Source organism: Poecilia mexicana, unplaced genomic scaffold (assembly GCF_051168715.1).
Source record: "Poecilia mexicana isolate PSO_F unplaced genomic scaffold, ASM5116871v1 scaffold_10, whole genome shotgun sequence".
Classification (NCBI taxonomy): domain Eukaryota; kingdom Metazoa; phylum Chordata; class Actinopteri; order Cyprinodontiformes; family Poeciliidae; genus Poecilia; species Poecilia mexicana.
This window is the reverse complement of record NW_028263379.1, coordinates 22,988,733-23,006,122: the sequence shown is the minus strand read 5'-3', so window position 1 is coordinate 23,006,122 and position 17,390 is coordinate 22,988,733. Positions and strand designations below refer to the sequence as shown.

Here is a 17,390-nt window from a genome sequence, read left to right as displayed (position 1 = left end):
TTGGCTCTTAATGCTGAACTGGTTCACCACTCCTGACCTAAAGTCTCTCAACCTCTCCGACAACTATTGCAGACTTGTAGCACTAGCTTAAAATTTCACACCCTTCACGTTATGCTGCTTTTGTCAGTGCTGCCTTCTATGAGTGTGGGAAATGTTAGTATCAAAGAGCCGCCGGTTTGCCACCCCCGGTCTATGGTATCCTGAGGCCTCTCCAGGACCTGGATGACTTGCTGCAGTTGATGGACCCATAAATTCTGCTTGGTGCCAAAAAGTCCTCAAGAATGTCTGACCATCATTCTGTAATCTAAAGCTAAAGAAGAATTTAGATTATTGTTAGTTTCGCAAAAGAGCAAACAAACAAACAAAAAAACAATGATTCAAAGCACATGGCAAGTGCACCTTTCAGTGTGTAAACAAAAGGTAACAAGAAGGTGTTGGAATGGCCTAATCAAGGTATGGACTTCAATTAATCTGAGATACTGTGACCTCAAACCAGCAGTCCATGTTCAAAAATCTCAGTTCATGCTGAATTAAAACAACCATGCAAAGTAGAGTGGGACAATTTTACTCCACAGTAATGTAAAATGACCAAAGTAGTTTGCATGGAGGATTTTTCCTGTCATGTACTTGCATGCTATGAGAAAAGCATGTCCCAACAGGGATGGTGTGGAAAAACCCTGCACAAGTTTAAGCTATTTGCCAAAAAAGAAAGTCTGGGAGAAGAAATCAGTCTGGACGCATCCAGCAGAAACACAAACACAAGTTTGCTCTGTTCCGTGTATTCCGTCATTTAGGAAGAACAGCAAATGCAAGAGTCACAAAATATGTCATTACATTTAGAAATTAAAACTTAGGCTGAAAAACCTAAGACACAAATTGTTCTGCCAGCTCAGATAGAAATATAATCTTAACCACTCTTCTGTCCCTGCAAGCCCAGACCTGTGGGTGGGTGAATGACCTTCATCAGAATGCTGACGACACAAAAATAACATAAATATTTTGGTTCCAGCTCTTGCGAAGGAGATAACCGATGTTTTTTAAGAAAAAAAAAGTAAACAGAACATACATCAACCCCAGGATTACCAGATAAGATTAAGTAAGGCAAACCAAAACAAGGTTTTAAACTGAATCCTGCACCATCTAATAACTGACAGTGGCAATTTTGTATGAGATGATTATTATTTTACTAAAGTACTGTGCAAAAATAAATCTCAGGTCATTGTGTGTTCTCAGTTTACTTGATATTTAGATCTAAGAACATCTGATTGAAAGTGTTGGAATGTAGAAAATGTGAGGCATGTTTTGACAAAACTCTTATGGTTCTTGAATGATTACAACATCTGACATGTTAAAAGTGAATTTTGAACAGATAACACAGTGGCTCATCTTAAGCAACACATTAGTCACGTAGATTTTTTATTAAAACAAAAATATGTTTTTTCCCCCCTTTATTCTTCTCTACATTGTCATTAAATGCACAATTTACAGGCATACTTTTGGTATTAGCAACAGTGAATTACGTCATTGCAGTACATTTGGATTTTAATTTTTGTCTAAGTATGCGTCCAACACTCACAATTTACTGCCTTCGGTTCAACACTGTGTAAAATCTTGAGAAAGAGAGCACAAGAAGCACCCGTTACATTTAGATACAAGTTGGATTACGTTGAGACCATTCAGTCGCTTTGAGCAACCTTTAAACCCATTTCCACTAAAACACGGCAGACAGCAGTAAAGATGTAGATGTAGAACTCTGAACTGGAAGACAAGCAAGGTGATCGAGAAGGACAGAAGAAGCAGGAAGAAAAATCATGGCAGGAGTGTTTCAGTTGTTCCCCTCTTTCATGGCCTTCTTCTCTTCTTCGATTTCTGTGTGAGCACAAAAGACAGATTGATGAGAACTGTATCTTGGGAATGGCTTTCAAACTGTAAAATATAAGATTACAGTCAAATATTTTTGTTCACAACCTGCTGTCAAAGAAGGTTTATGCAGGAAAGAAAAAAAAATTATGTCACATAATTTTTTTTAAAGAAAAATCTAACGGGTTTTCCTATGAAAACCCATTAGATTGTAGATATGTTATATAGGTTTATGGTATTTATAATACTTTAGAATTTTAACCAGTAGGGTAGGGTTAAAATTCTAGAGTATTTTAACCCTAAAAACAACTACTCTACCGGAGTAGAGTAGTTGTGTTTATATAGCAGCTCCCACAACAGATGGTTTTCCACATACATTTTCTGAACTACATTCCAGTGTCAGACGTTTCAACCTCTGTGTTTCCAGAAATGATCAGGTGTGCGTGGAACACAGATGAAGAAGCGCTCCTGTAAAATACCACAAACTAGCACTTCAATCTAAAACTGCTGTCCCAATGTTTCCTGTCTTACTATGCAAACTGGTGCATTGGAAGAATGTAAGGAAATGAAATGGATTTTGAGGAACGTCAGGTTCTGTTTGGTCTTTGGAGCATACGTTTCCATTCTGATGTACTCTCTTGCCGAATAGTGGATGTATACTGCGATCAATGGGATGAAATTTACTTTTGTTCATAAGGTACAAATTGTGCATCAAGTGAGTTCTAAAGTACTGCAGAAGAAGTACTAAAAAATATTTACATGTTTTTTGGTTTTCATACAATGTTTTCTATTTTGAAGTTGTGGCCTTCCAGTCACCTTGAATACTTAAGTTACACATGTCGGTTTCTTCTTTCTAAACTTAATTTTAATGGTATTTTATCTGAGATTCAGGCAGACAAAGTCAGAGCAACACAGGACAAATTTCACTGTGGGTACTGACTGAGAAAGGGCTTGGTATTGACACACCTATTGGTGGAGAGCACAACCAGGGGTGTGTCAGAGGAAACAATGTCTTCTCAGATAAAAATGTAATACTAGCCAAACAGTCTTATAGGGTATTATTTTTGCAATGAGTGCTTATTTAAGAAAGCAAAAGTAAATGAGTTTGTTATTTTTTCTTTACTCTTTTTTTTGTTCCTTTTTTGCCTCTAATAAATGCAAAGCAAAATGTAATATTGGCATAAAAAAAAAAAACTTCTTCTATGGCTTTCACAACAGTACGCCAAAACAGAAAGCCAAAAATGATCAGTGGTCCAAAGGGCCATTTTAACAAAATTTATGAAAGATATGAACAGAAAGAAAAATCACGTATTATTTAAAGCGAGCCTTCAGAGGTTGTGTTGAAAAAAAAAAAAAAACTCATAGGAGCTGCCTAAATAGTCTAAATATAAGTTACTCATTCAGAAAAAAAACTTTGCCTTCAGCTAATTATTACCTAAACTTTAAACCAACCACCAGGCATGAGCAGCATCTTCAATAACTGACTGGAGGTACATAGAGTTATGAACATCCTTATCAAATATTTTTGCATTAATTACTCTAGCGTCTATGGTCTTAAATCCTCCCATCATTAAGTTTTGAAGAGGACAGTGAATTCAATGCTCCCATTGTGCTATGGCGGCCATACATTTATCTTCCTCCTTTTATGAAGTGTTCCAGTAAGAAACTCATAAAATGAACATGTGCCAGCAGAGCCTCCTGTTTGCCCGCTTCCCCTGTGACACACCAGTCTGGGCTAGATTTAGACTAAGAAAGAGGTAGATCAGCCTCTGGGACCCTGGTGGCAAAGAATGAACATTTTGAGACACTTTTCACATGCAAAAAGAGATCCTGAATGAATTACTCTCCTGCATGGTTGCTATTTAGTGCTATGTAAAGAAAACAAACACACAGACACACAAAAAAAACCTGTACATTTTCTCCTCTTACTAATCAAGAAATAAGGAAGCTCTTCAGGGTCATAAAATTTATAATAACTGTAAAAAGATAAAACAGGCACATATAAATCAATCACTTGCATAATGCACTTGTGGGCGGCATTATGCATCGACATTTCATAGAAAAGAGGGATTTGCTCTCAGGTGGTTGGGTGTGTACACTCTTCTGATCTGTGATGCAATGTTTGCCTCTCATAAGGCTATGAAGGGAGGAGTTGAAGCACATTGGAGCCAAGTAAAGAAAAGGTAAAATTTGAAGCAGGTGTGGACAAGACTAACTTTTGTTAACCCAAGACTCTCACAACCCCCCCTTCCTCTGCTCTCCTTCCACTTTTAACACCTACCCTCCTTGGTTGGGAGTCGGTTTTTCTCTTCTGTGTTCGTCTTCTTGAGCTTCTGCTTGTTAAACTGCTCCACTTCTTGATTGACTGGGTTGTTGTCGCCCATTTTGGAAGAGTTCTGTGTGAAAAAGAGGGGAAGACGTATGCAAATCTGAGGCGCATATGGACAAACAATCTGCAGCGCACGCCCATAGAGAGTGGGAAAAAAAAAAACTAAGTTACACCGAGGTTGAGAAAAAAATTTCAATAGAGGTCTATTTTGAAGGCATAACACGTAGGCTAGTCAGATATTATGCAAAAACCTCAACAGAGAGCTTTTGTTAGGATTCGGTTCACACATTTCACTGTTATGGTGAGGTAAACTGAATTGGGAGGTAAAATGATGAAACTGCCCACTGATTTGCATTTGTGTGTGGATATTGAAATGTGTAATTTGAAATTAGGTTAATACTTATTTCAGGAAAAAAACTACCCAAGTATTCATTGTGCATGCAAATTAAAGGCACAACCTTTGTGGGATATTGCCAACCCACTAAAATCTTATCTGCATGGCTAAATTCTGAACCACATGAAATGTACAAACAAGCGGATGCACGATGCGACAAAACAATAGCATTAAGTGATTTATTAGTCTAGCTTCCCTTACAGTGAAGACATTTATTAGTCAAGCTTCCCTTACAGTGAAGAATGCAGGAGTGTCAGGTATAGCTGAACGGTATAACCGTGCAATTCGCATGCTAAAACATAGTGGCCTGCAGCAAAAATGTTATATAACACCTGGCAAAGACTCGTGAGACCTCATAAACAGAAAATTATTTATTTCAGATTACACTGATTCTGTATTATTATTTTTTGTAAAGCACAAAGTTTAATTTGTCAAATGATAGAAATGGTAAAAAGCTGTTCTTTTTTTACCTGGTACAGCGGTGCTCTGTGAGACGGTCCTCTCCAGGTAAGATGCGCCTGTGTGTAATCTGTGCAAAGCTCGGAGTTTAAATAGGGACAACACGCCCTTCTGCACGCCAACATGGACACTATCGCTCTGCTTCTCATTGGCTCCCACACATCAGGGGGGGAAGCATGTCAACTGGACATGCGTCATATTACACTTTAGTGTACTTCCACCAGCCGTCCTGTTATCACAATTTGTTGCTTAGATAAACCTTTTTTTTTTTTTTCTTTATCTCCCCTACCTATTGCAAGAGAAGCGACGGTTTTTAGAATCGTACATACAAGCGTACATACTTTAATACGTAGAATTGTAATATTTAATCTTTTACAACATCTCCATCTAGTGGACTGCATTTGACATGACACCACTAGCCGATAATGGATGATGGAAAGAAAATGCAGCAATGCATAATTGATAAGATTAGTTTACTATTGCATCTTGATGAGGAAAAAAGCGAGCATGGTATATTGATCCGATGTGAAGTGGTAGTGCTGGTTCACTGTTACTCAGCACTTCAATACTTGCAGCATAAATGCACTTAAATGCACCGAAATTGCACTTCACACACAACCAAACACACACCAACTCCCCAAAGTTTATGTAGGGAACATTAATATATATATGTATATAAATTTTTATAGCTATGAGAGAAGAATAAGAACAGAATAATATTGATTTAAACAGGCAGCTAAATAATATTTTGGACTAAGTATCCCTTCTTCACAAATCTTCTGTAATCACTTCAGACCGTTTTTGTGCTTTTCATTCTTGCTACAGTCTATGATAGTTCCAAAGCCAAGGAAATATTGAAAATATATAAATCTCCAACCAAACAACCTGTTCACCTAAGATGTTTTTGGTTGAGATCTGACCTCTAAACCTGTAAGATCTTAGATAGTCAAATGGAGTCCAAACATAAAAACATATAAATAAATAATACACCAGCAATTTAAAAATGGTCACATCATAAACCACAAATCAGACACTAGCATCAGCGTTGTGCAGCAGAGAGACCATCTGCAAGAAAGTTTAATCCTTAAGCAGGACTGTGCTCTCAATATGACAATAACCTAAAGCATTCTAGTAAATCTAGTCAAAAGGGACTAGTCAAAGCCCAGGTTTTTATTTCATCGACATGCTGTACATAGGGTGATCTGAAACTGGTTGTGCAGGCAAGCAACCCCTCAAATACATCTCAACTGAAAGTGAGTAAAGGAAGCAACACTCATTATGAGGAGGTAGAGAAACCAAACTTCCTCCTCAGGTAGAATACACATTTTTGTAGATAATCTTTGTCTTATGAGTGAAACAATGTACATTTTTGTTGTCTGTTTGCAGGTACATTTCTCTGTTTTTCCAGACTTAAAAACATTTTGATTAGATTTTGAATTGTGAACATTTCTTGATTTAAAAAAAATGTAAATACTTAATGGGGTGTCCTAATTTTTCACAGAAATGTACAGCAACATATTTATGTCAGTCAGTGAAAAATGGCTGTTTTTTTTTTTACACTATAAGTAATTATGTAGTTTTATCTGTATTTCTACATGAAAACTGTAAATAAGGACTAAAGATTTCTTTTAAAGACCAACAGAGTTTATTATTCAAAAATCAGTTGAAAAACAACAACCAGATACAAAATGCATAAAAATTCCTAATCATTTAAGATTAATTTAAATTGACAGTGCGGAAGACAATAAATAATTAAAAGGTCAAACTGACACAGTTGGTTTACAACATTATGATTTACTGTTAACTTGGTTTTTTCTGGGTGCCTGTAAACCACGTCTTAAGCTGCTCCCTTGTTTGACAAACCTCATACCAACAACAAGAACATTACTTACAGGATAATATATAGAAGTGTCTTGATATTGCACTGCATGTAGCATTGTCTTAATTAATGTTCAGTCAACATGCATTTAAAGGCAAACTCTTTACTTTTTGTTTGTTGTACATTTAAGTTAAGTGACTTCATGGTTATCTGATCACATTTGTTCAATAAAGACACCAGCTGTGTTCTCAAGCTAACCACTCTATTAGTAAAAATGTCAGACTATATCTTTAACAAATATGTAACAGCATTGCAATGAGCACAAATTCCCATGAAAGTCAACAAGAACAAAGGCATTTAAAAAAAAACCAGCACCATAATCTGCATAAGACTTGAGGAACATGAGAAATATTCACCAAAGCTTCTTGGCAGTAGTGACATTAGTTTGCAATGTTGGACACAACACAGGCAGCATGTTGTTTTCATCAAGGTAGATGTGCTACAATGATTTAAAGAGATCAGTCAGTATTTTTAAGTTAGGTTGTTATAAGCAGTTCACATTTAACATGCAGAAAATCATTTTCTTTGTATTTCATTCATAACAAATCAAGATTAATTGGTCCCAGAGGTTGGAGCCACGTTGGTCCAAGAATAAATCCAGTTTTTAATGTGTTACAACTGAAATGACAAAAACAAAGAAAAATGTTTTATGATGTTTCATCAACCATGTTTGCATTGGGTGGTTATATACAAAGAAACCGATGATTATTTAAACAGGAACTGGATGTAGAAGTTGGTGCTCCACCAATAAACAGATACTTTGAACAAGACATTTAGCATTGCCAGTCAGAATAACTGCAGAAAACTAAAGGAAGTGTAAAAAACAAAAAACAAACAAACAAACAAAAAACAGTAAAATTACATTCATTTCAATTGCAAGTAAATGTTGTTTCACTTGCAATCGGAATAACATTCACTATTAGACTTTCCTATTCAAGAGTTACTTTGTTGAGAAATACTTTCAACATTTAATTCTCTGTACAAGTTGCACAAAGGAATCCCACTGCCTCCAACCTCAGTTTCCTGTGAAAACAATCATCAGTTTTCTTTCAAATAACGGCTCTAACACAGTCACAGGTCCCGGAGTAATTTTAACTGAGATCTGGAACACCTGAGTTTTACTCTGACGAATCAGAATTTCTTCTGTAAGAAAGGCCTAGACTTCAAAAACCTACTAAAACTTGACATAATCAGAAGAACAAAGCCTTTTATCATATTTGCACTTAATGAGAAGCAGGGTTTACGCAGAATAACTTTCAGCATCCACGTTTAGGAGGATCCTTTCTGTTGTCTGTCGTAAATAGCTGTGGTGACTCCCCACGTAATGCATGACCTCAGGATAACAAGGCTCCCTCCTCGATACAACGAAATCAAGCTGTGATTCCGAGATTTCCACAGCTGCCTCCAACATGCAGTGACACCCTTAACCTCTCCTCCCACCTGTGCTTGCATGTTTGCTACCAGCACAGACAGAGGGTACAGAGTCAAGCTGATTACCATCGAGGTCACCGTTCCCGAGATGAATGAGGAGACCAGGGGGGAGAGTCCCTGTCCCGCCACAACGGCACACACAGGCCCCTTCAGGCCAAAATACAGGGAGCTGCCGAAGGCGTTGCGGGCTGCGATGGGCAGGAAGGCTCTGTAATAGCCCTGGCTAATCCTTTCTACCTTCAACTTCATGAGAACACTCCTCAAGGACGGCAGATGCTTGTCATTGTGGCCATTCTGCAGCACATTCTGAACTCGCTCGAATGGGGTGAAGACCACGGCTTCCACAACACCTGCCCCAAATCCAGCCAGAGCAGGCAGGGCAGCGGCAGAGGTGGTGGTTGACGGTGAAAGATGACGGAGGAGTGTGTCCTGGAGGCCGAAGAGGAGCGTGCCGTTCAGGGTCCTCATCAGGAGCGGTGGGACCACGCCCCGATAGAGCTTGAGAGGGCCCTCTTTGTAGAGCTGTCCCACCGCCTGGTGCACCGGGGCGTTGTGGATCTGCTGACGGAAAATGGTCTTGTAGACGGGAAAGACAAAAACGGTGGGGAGCGTTGACAGCAAGCTGGAGGTTCCTCCGTGTAAGTAGCTTTGAAGGTGAATGATTGTGTTCTGAGAACCTCTATCCTCTTGTTCGTGATCAGGGCTTCCTGCCATCCCAGAGCTTGGAAAATTAAATTTGCAAATCGTGTTAGTCTTGCACTGATAGGAGACGAGCTCAGCAGAGAACACAATGTTTGTACATTGATTCTATAAAATAAAATCCAATATTAAAAAAAACAACATAAAGAAGCAATTAGGACAATTTTTTTGTCATTTCAAATAAACAATTTTATTAATAATTTAGACATTGTGTTTCCCTGGGTCAAAGATATTATTAAACATAGATGCCCATTTATTCCACTCATAGCCCATTAGACTGGACGAGATTAATTTTAGCACCACAAATTATGTAGCAAGGAGTGGCACCAAAGGGGTCAAGTCTCCATAACAAGGCTTGCATGCTGTCAATTGCCAATAAGTATAACAGGCATGCACTCAGCAGTGATGATTCTTACTTATCAGGAATAAAGACATTTGTAAATTACTCTTTAGAAAAGATAAATAGTATTTCTCATTCTGGTATTTTTCCTGAAATACTAGAGTTAAGGCTTAAAAGCTTTGGAGCTGTCAGTCTGCTGTATTTTCCATGCACAAATGAAACTTGTATGGCTACAGCAGTAGTTTCCAATCCTGGTTTTCAGGCCCCTTGACCTCCAGCTCACCTGGAACAGAGACACCTGATTCAAATGATTGTGTGATCTCCTCTGCCTGTCATCTAATGCTGCTGAAGCCTGTTAATCACCCTGTCATTAAAGTTAGGTGTGTGGCAGCAAGTCAGGAGACACATAAGTCATGAAGGAGAAGAGAAGCTTCAAGACCAGGTCTGGGAACAACTGGGTTAGAGAGAACAACTGGTTCTAGCCCAGCTTCCGCCTGAATTCACCCCCGGTGATGAGTGCCCACCTTTCCTGTTTTTTTCCAATTGATTCTGTTAGTTTTTAAATCAATCTAAACACTTATTTCAAAAAGTAAATATCGTTATAGGTAACGTACAACACAGAAACGTATTTAAAGATTCTGAAAAGAAAGAGAAAAAAACCCCATCACGTTAAGTTGCATGTCATGTGCATGAAACGAAACTTAATTTTTTTATGAACGCGCTTACAGTCGTCAGTCACACAAAAGATGGAAGTGGCTAAATGTGGTCTCAATTAAATCCTGCACCGTTTTTTTGTTTTTTTGTTTTGTTTTAAATTAAGGCCGCACAAACGTCTGTTTCACTTCCAGTGGACGACACAATGGACGAATTTAATATTTCAGCATTTGAAAACAGGAGACTTACCGTTTCTATATGAGGCGCGGCTTTAAAAATAACAGAATGCTAGAGGTTAATCCGCCGGTGTCTCAGAGCCGCCCACCTCGATTTACGGATTGGTTACGTCACCAATCAGTCAACTACATCATCGCGTAATTCGCCAGAGTGAGACACAAGATTTGTGTTAATCTAGACCTTTTTGCTTTAGACATTTTACATAATAACGGTGCTGACAAACTATTCATGTAATCTAAACGATAAATCACCAGCAGCCTCGTTTGAGAACTCTATAAAATAATGCCTATTGTATGGCAGGCCATTTAAGCATAAAATCGACTTCACCATACTTACACTCCACATGTCCGATGACTAGACATATTTATTATTTTTTAACGACACAAAATGCGTGTTTGAGTAATTTTTCCTAACATGATTACATTCTGACTAGCATAAAATATGTCAGGTTTAGTTGCAGTCCTATAGAGTCTTCAGTTCAAGATTTACAATGAATTACTGACTATCTGTGAATTATATATAAATTAAATTATGACTAAAGAAAACTTGAGATATCTCCTTTTTATTCTGACTAGTCATAATTCTAATTAGAGATATCTTAGATTTGGCTAGTGGAAATTAAATTGCAGATATATTAAAAGCAAAATAATGACTTGGTAAAACTTACTTAGAGATAAATATATCAAAAATAGATTTTTGATAATCCATCATTTTCAGATTGGGAATGGGTTAACAGTATAGCAGCTTTTCAAACTCGTTTTAAGAACAAGGAGTACAATGTGTCTGTCGGAAAAGAATGCAAAGAAAATTCTTTGCAGATTTTAAGGTTCAGGAAGTTTGCATTCTCTGCATATTCCAAACTAATGAGTTCTTTCTACATTGTGTGGCATTGTCTGACAGTTTTGTGCACACCTAAGATTCTGCAGGCAGCTGTTTGTACAGCTCATACGCAGGGAGGCTTATGCACAATTTCTTCATTCAGATATCTAAAAATTTAATTTTGACTACCAAGTATGAGATATCTTGAATTGTGACTACAGATGTAGGTGACGCTTCTAATGATGTCATTTGTGATAACTTGAAAGGCATCTCGACTCATTAAAAGCTATGCTTCTGCAATGAAGATCAATAGTTTCACTTCCTGCATGTCTGTCTGAAGAACGTTACAAAAGAAGAAAAAAAAAGTTTTCATTTTTGCACATGCAAGCATAAACTAAGAGAAAAAAAGCATTTTGTTATAAAATAGACTTGGATAATCAGAGAAAGCCTTCTGAACTTGCCAGACCTGCATGAAGCTCCTGTGTTTGGAGTATAAATATACTTTCCACAATGAATGCAGGCAAGAGCTCACTCCATCTATTTTTTTTCATCCCAACCATGAATTTGCAAAGCTTTTAACTCAAAAGCCTAATACACTTTTTCTTCACGTTTGCAAATCTGCACTGACAGAACAGTGCAAACGTTTGTGGCTGTTACGCAAGAAAACCAGAAAAATCTCAGCTGGTTTGAAAACTTTTGCAATGTGATGCAACGTAAGCTCCATCTCTCAACAGTGACTAACTTAGCATAAAAGAGACCAGAGATTTATTTTTGGCATATTCAAATTTATTGAGAATGCATCGCTCAAACACTTGGTGCATTCCTTTTTTTCTACTGTAAAAGAACACAAAAACTTGAGTTTTGCACATTAATGACAACTTTTTTTCCTTCCAGACGTACAAAACAAAACAAAAACACAAAAATAGCAGGTGAAGATTTCTGAAGGAAGCTCCAGCCCGCAGAGACCCCAAGCTAAAAACCTTCTTTATCTTCATTTTTAGACTCCAAATAAAAGATTAAAAATGAAACTTTGGAGACACTGGGCATTCCCCACTCAATGAGGGCACCTCAAGAGTTGAAAGAAACCTCCTAAAAAGATCTCGTTTTCAGCCTGCTAAGACACCTGAAAACGGTTCATCAGTGAGAAAACTAAAAGCAAAGGGAGAAGAAAAGGGAGAGTAGTAGAAGACTTGGAGGGGAATTCAATTTCATTTCAGACTTTTGAGGCACTCTTGGTTGAGTGGAGCTTCAGTGGCACTGTAAACTAGTTAAATGCACATTCAAATGGAGTAACTGTAATCCTTTCGAGCAACAGAGAAACTACACCCGTTCATTGTAACAGAAAGCACAATGTAACAGCTTTATATAACAGACGCTTCTCCTGAGCACTGGAACCTGCCGGGGATATTTATAGAAGCTCTTTGACAACAAAGTGACACGACGATCAGGAGAAAACCATGAGTTAAATGCACTGAGAGAAACACAAAGTTCACAGTGGATAAATACTTCATTTACCCATACACATAAATAAGCCTGTCTAAAACTGGTAGCTTGCGTCGGCTCCCTGAACATCAAGGGGTGCCACTTAAAGGGTGGAGGGTGGCGAGTGAAGCGGGCGGGCAGGCGGACGGGGGGAGGGGGGGGTTGCATTAGTAACAGACATGACGGCTGATTCATTCATTGGTTGTTGTCAACGTCGTTAATTAGCAGAACAGCTCTGTTAATGGTAGTGTTTGGGGGCATTCCCTCTTCTCGTATTTGGTATTAACTGAGCACAGATGACAGCGTTGCTACAGGGGGACGTGGCTGAAAAGGTAAGACACGGATTCCCCGTTGTGAGTTCTGCGAATGGCCTCTGCTAGAATCATGGAGATGTCTATCACCTGGAGGAGGAAGAAAAGAAACATATTGCCAGAGCTAGATTGCAAAAAACTGTCCATCAAACTCAAGTGTCTGAATCACAAAATAAAATCCCCTTGCGCTGTCTTTTTTTTTATATTTTTTTAATCTCAAACCTGTATTTTGGGGCAATGCTTCATCTTCTCCTCTTGAGGGATTGTGTTGGTGACGACAACAGCTTCAAAACAGGCGTTGTTGATGCGTGAAATGGCTGGACCAGAAAAGATGCCGTGGGTCAGGATGGCATAAACCTTTGTGGCACCAGCAGAGATGAGTCTAGAGTGAAAGAAAGAGCACAGGGCATTGCTGAAAACAAATGCAGTTCTCCCTGAGCTTAATTAACAAAGGCCTAGGCCTCCTGTAGGGCTGCACACTTTCTTCAGGGTCCCTCCACATTTTTTTCATGTCAAAATGTCAGTTTATCTAATCAGACACAATTTTTTTTATGTGTTTTAAAGGATAATTACAAAACTGCACTGTAGGTGGGATGGATGGAAGATATGAATGAATACATGAATGACAGAAGGAAAAGATGGATGACAGTAGAACACAGAATAGACAAAGAAATGAACAGTTGAAGAGATGGATGGATGAATAGACAAAACAAAAGATCATGGATGGATGGATGCAAGTTTTAGAGCATGTTACACCTAATAAAATCAGGAAACAAATATTTTTTTAATATCCTATTTTCATTTTCCATACATATACAGACCTGGAAAATGATCCCAGAGTATATTGCAGACTAAATAGGAGCAAGGTTTACTTAAAAAGCAATGTGACGCAGCTTACTTATCAGCAGCATGGCAGATTGTCCCACAGGTGTCAGCCATGTCATCCACCAGAATCGCAACGCGATCCCTCACATCTCCGACAAGGACCATACGGTCGACCTCGTTTGCCTTTTTCCTCTCCTTGTGAATTAGAGCAAAGTCCACATTCAACCTGTCCGCAATCGAGGTGACCCTGCAGAGGGAGGACACAGAGTTCACAAAGCTGAAGGTAATCACTTCAAATGGTTTGTTAGGGCTTTTTTTTTTCTGTCAAAAAATAAAAAAATAAAAAAATACACTGAAGCTAAACCTGGCATACCTCTTAGCTCCTCCTGCATCAGGTGACACAATGATGCAATTTTTCCATTCAAGGATATTCTCCTTGATCCATTTCAAGACAGCTGGCTCTGCGTACAAGTTATCCACAGGGATATCAAAGAATCCCTGGAAAAAGATAAACAAACACTCTGGTCAGTTCTCATGGATTTACTTCTCACTCTGCTGACAACTATGCAAATTCAAGGCGATGCAAATCAAAATTTGATTTGCATATGTGCAACGTGTGCCAAGCCAAAAAGGTACCATCAGTACCCTTAGGACTGTTTATGGAAAATGTCTCATTTAATTGTGTTTTCTGGCATGACTACAGAGACAAAAAAAAACTTTATCAATCAAATTTTGAACAGATTTTACGCTACGATAATAAATATGTGCTCTGTATCACCATGAGCATCGGAGTCAAACAGAAAAGACAGGACAAGTGAAGATCTTTACCTGACACCAAGTCGTTATGGTTTCTAACTAAAATGAAGCCATGTTACACTGTTTATTTTACTTAGAAGTAAAACTGGGCAGAAGTCAACAAAAACGCCCTCATAAAGCAGGCTAGGATAGAAGTGGTGTGAGAACCTGCAGCTTAGCGGCAACTGGAAGTAAAACTAGCTGTGCCATGTTTACTGCTAAAATAAAAGAGAAAAAAGCAAGACACAAACAGGTACAGAAAGTCAAAACAAAAACAGCTAAAAGACTGAATAAAATCCAGCTAGACTATCCATGTTTCAAGCTCCTGTAACCCACCTGTATCTGTGAGGCATGCAAGTCCATTGTGATGATATGGTCTGCGCCCGACACAGACAACATGTTGGCCACCAGCTTGGCAGAGATAGGAGCCCGGCTCTGCAATGAAAACAGATCTCCTCAGTCACATGGAATAAAAAAAAAAATCTAGCAGGCATGGCTCATTTCTAAAAATAAGGCTCAGCACTAGACTTCAGTCGTACCAGTAAAAGGATGAAACTGATAAAAGTCTACACTAAATGCAGGAAAATGATACTTACATAATGTTAATAAGTAAGTATTACTTACTTTTTAAGTAAGTAATATTTACTTACCTAATAAGTAAGTAATTAAGCACTTACTTACTCAAGTTCTTATTCATAATCCATCATCAGCTTACAAACCGAAATAAACTGTTGAACTACATCGCTTGATTTGATGAATACTTAAAATTGATTCACTCTATAATTTAATAAAAATAAATTCACTTTTTGATTCTGTTCAAATTAAGTGACATGCGTGCGTACATGCACTATGCATTCCACTCATGCGATGTGATTTAAAGGCTGAAATAATAGTGAGCATGAACAAATGAAAGAAAACGGGAACTAAGCAGTGCAATCGGGAGGAGCTGATAACATCAGGCAAAACTGAAAGTAAATGCGCCTCAAGGGCTGACTGCGGGTGGACATGTCTGTGGGCTTCTTGTCATGATTCTGGGTGGCAAATGGCATGACAGAAGTAAGTAGACAAATATCCCTCACCCCCACCTTGTCCTTCTTGTCCTGGCGCGCATAAGGAAAGCAGGGGATGACAGCAGAGACCCTGGAGGCTGAGGCAATCTTGCAGGCATTGATCATAATCAGCAGCTCCATCAAATTGTCATTGATCTCCCCACAGCCACTTTGGACAATGTAAACGTCTTCCCCTCGGACGCTCTCCCCGATCTCCACGCTACCAGAGGAAGAGAAGTGAGTAAACAAACAGCACTTTGAGCCAAGCAAGCAGGACTTGTGAAACAGAATAAACAATGGCTTGTGTCCCCATGTGGTCTGGCCTGATCAACGGTTACAGTGACGATAAGACAAGAATGAAGACTCATGTGACACTACTCTTTTGGTTTTTAAGTGGATTAAACTGTTTGAATGCTGGGGGTCTTCACACTTGTCCATTAGACAAGTTATTGTGAGTTCTGAAGCATGCGTGGACTACAAGTTCCTGAAAACACTGCGCGGCAATTTTCACCGTGACACCGCTTCTCATAAACAGCTAACAAACCGCTAGGTTACGACATTTAATCATAATCAGCATTTCTAACGCAACATTGAAAGAAAGCTTACCATGTTTCTTGGTTGCTAAATTTCTTGGTGACAACCTTTCCCAGTTCAAGACCGAGACGATCTGCTATTTTCTGAGAAAGATCCGGATGGGAGCTGCCGCTAAAAATCTTAATATTCGGCATTTTGTTGCGTCGCTTGGGTCGTCGTTCGACACCGGGCGGGCTGCGGCAGCGAGAAGCTTGTCGAGTCAGGGGCAACAATTACAAAAATATCAACAGTTGATAAGCTACTCTTTACCGAGCCGTGCAGAGTTTCCCTACCTATCCTCCATTATGTCCCACACCTCGCGCGTGCAGCTCATTGTCGAAGGGGGCGCGCACGCTGCTTTCGCTTACGCTGTGCCGCGATTACGTCATCCTGGACAAGGAAACTGAAAAGGGTATCGTGCGCGAGCGAGGTCACTGAAAGCTGTTGACTAAGGAAACAAATGAAAAAGACGAGAAATCCTGTCAGAATGCAGCTGTTATGGATTAAACTATTCTTATTTTTATTTTATTTATTTATTTATTTATTTACTTAAATCCTATGCGGTATTTTTTAAAATAATTTGTAAGATCCACAGAATTAAAAGTCATGATTTTAACATTGCTATTAAAGTATGCTGAAGGTTGCCCTTTTTGATCCGCTTTTTATAAACCGATCTATAAAACTGGTGTTTCTTTCAATGACCTGGCACACCCCTCTGTGCTCTGTTTCTAAATACAGCTCAGGAATCTGGGGACTGGCTTGGTGTTTCCATATCTACACTGTAACCTTTTGGGGTTGAAGTAAATTTGTTTTTATCAAGCTGATGCCTATTAAACTACAAAATACACATAAAATAATAAACTGATGTGTTTTGTGCAGTGCCCTGCAAAAATATTAAAACAGTTTGACTTTTTCTCAAATAGTCATATTATTACAACAAAATTCAGTGCGTTTCATTTAAATTTTATGTGACTGACTCAATATAAAGTAGTGCAGAACTGTGGAATGGAAGAAAAAGACACATGAGAAAGTGTGTGTGCATTTGTTTTATGCTCCCTTTTTATGGTCATACCACAAGATAAAATCTAGGCAATCCCCTACTTATACCTAGTTAATAATCTGCATGTGATTTATCTAAATATTAAATGTTGTTCTGTGAAGACCTTAGAGGTCAGAAGCAGAAAAGAGGGCCATAGTAATCCTGAAGCAATTGCACAGATCCATAGCTAAGGTGGGAGTATCCTTTGACAGGAC

The 17,390-nt window shown here is 38.6% G+C and overlaps 3 protein-coding genes across 5 annotated transcripts; all 3 read right to left on the bottom strand.

Moving 5' to 3' along the window:
* Nucleotides 1-1,387: 1,387 nt before the first annotated feature.
* tmsb1 (thymosin beta 1) lies at nucleotides 1,388-5,210 on the bottom strand. Of its 2 annotated transcripts, none has more exons than XM_015001164.2 (3): nucleotides 5,054-5,210; nucleotides 4,142-4,256; nucleotides 1,388-1,869 (listed from the first exon to the last, which is right to left on the bottom strand). In XM_015001164.2, the coding sequence occupies exons 1-3, from the start codon at nucleotides 5,189-5,191 to the stop codon at nucleotides 1,826-1,828; spliced, it is 297 nt and encodes a 98-aa protein (XP_014856650.2). In that variant the 5' UTR covers nucleotides 5,192-5,210; the 3' UTR covers nucleotides 1,388-1,825. The 2 variants fall into 2 exon arrangements, with proteins under 2 accessions (XP_014856650.2, XP_087865799.1); XM_088009673.1 differs by having other exon boundaries at nucleotides 4,142-4,259; nucleotides 5,065-5,107.
* Nucleotides 5,211-6,664: 1,454 nt separating this feature from the next.
* Nucleotides 6,665-10,603, bottom strand: LOC106926325 (solute carrier family 25 member 53). The gene is made up of 2 exons (XM_015001165.2): nucleotides 10,295-10,603; nucleotides 6,665-9,073 (listed from the first exon to the last, which is right to left on the bottom strand). The coding sequence occupies exon 2, from the start codon at nucleotides 9,064-9,066 to the stop codon at nucleotides 8,191-8,193; it is 876 nt and encodes a 291-aa protein (XP_014856651.1). The 5' UTR covers nucleotides 9,067-9,073; nucleotides 10,295-10,603; the 3' UTR covers nucleotides 6,665-8,190.
* A 1,262-nt stretch (nucleotides 10,604-11,865) lies between these two features.
* Nucleotides 11,866-16,487, bottom strand: prps1b (phosphoribosyl pyrophosphate synthetase 1B). 2 transcript variants are annotated; one of them, XM_015001161.2, is made up of 7 exons: nucleotides 16,170-16,487; nucleotides 15,594-15,783; nucleotides 14,851-14,949; nucleotides 14,093-14,217; nucleotides 13,793-13,966; nucleotides 13,117-13,276; nucleotides 11,866-12,984 (listed from the first exon to the last, which is right to left on the bottom strand). In XM_015001161.2, the coding sequence occupies exons 1-7, from the start codon at nucleotides 16,289-16,291 to the stop codon at nucleotides 12,892-12,894; spliced, it is 963 nt and encodes a 320-aa protein (XP_014856647.1). In that variant the 5' UTR covers nucleotides 16,292-16,487; the 3' UTR covers nucleotides 11,866-12,891. The 2 variants fall into 2 exon arrangements, with proteins under 2 accessions (XP_014856647.1, XP_014856648.1); XM_015001162.2 differs by having other exon boundaries at nucleotides 15,600-15,783.
* Nucleotides 16,488-17,390: the final 903 nt, after the last annotated feature.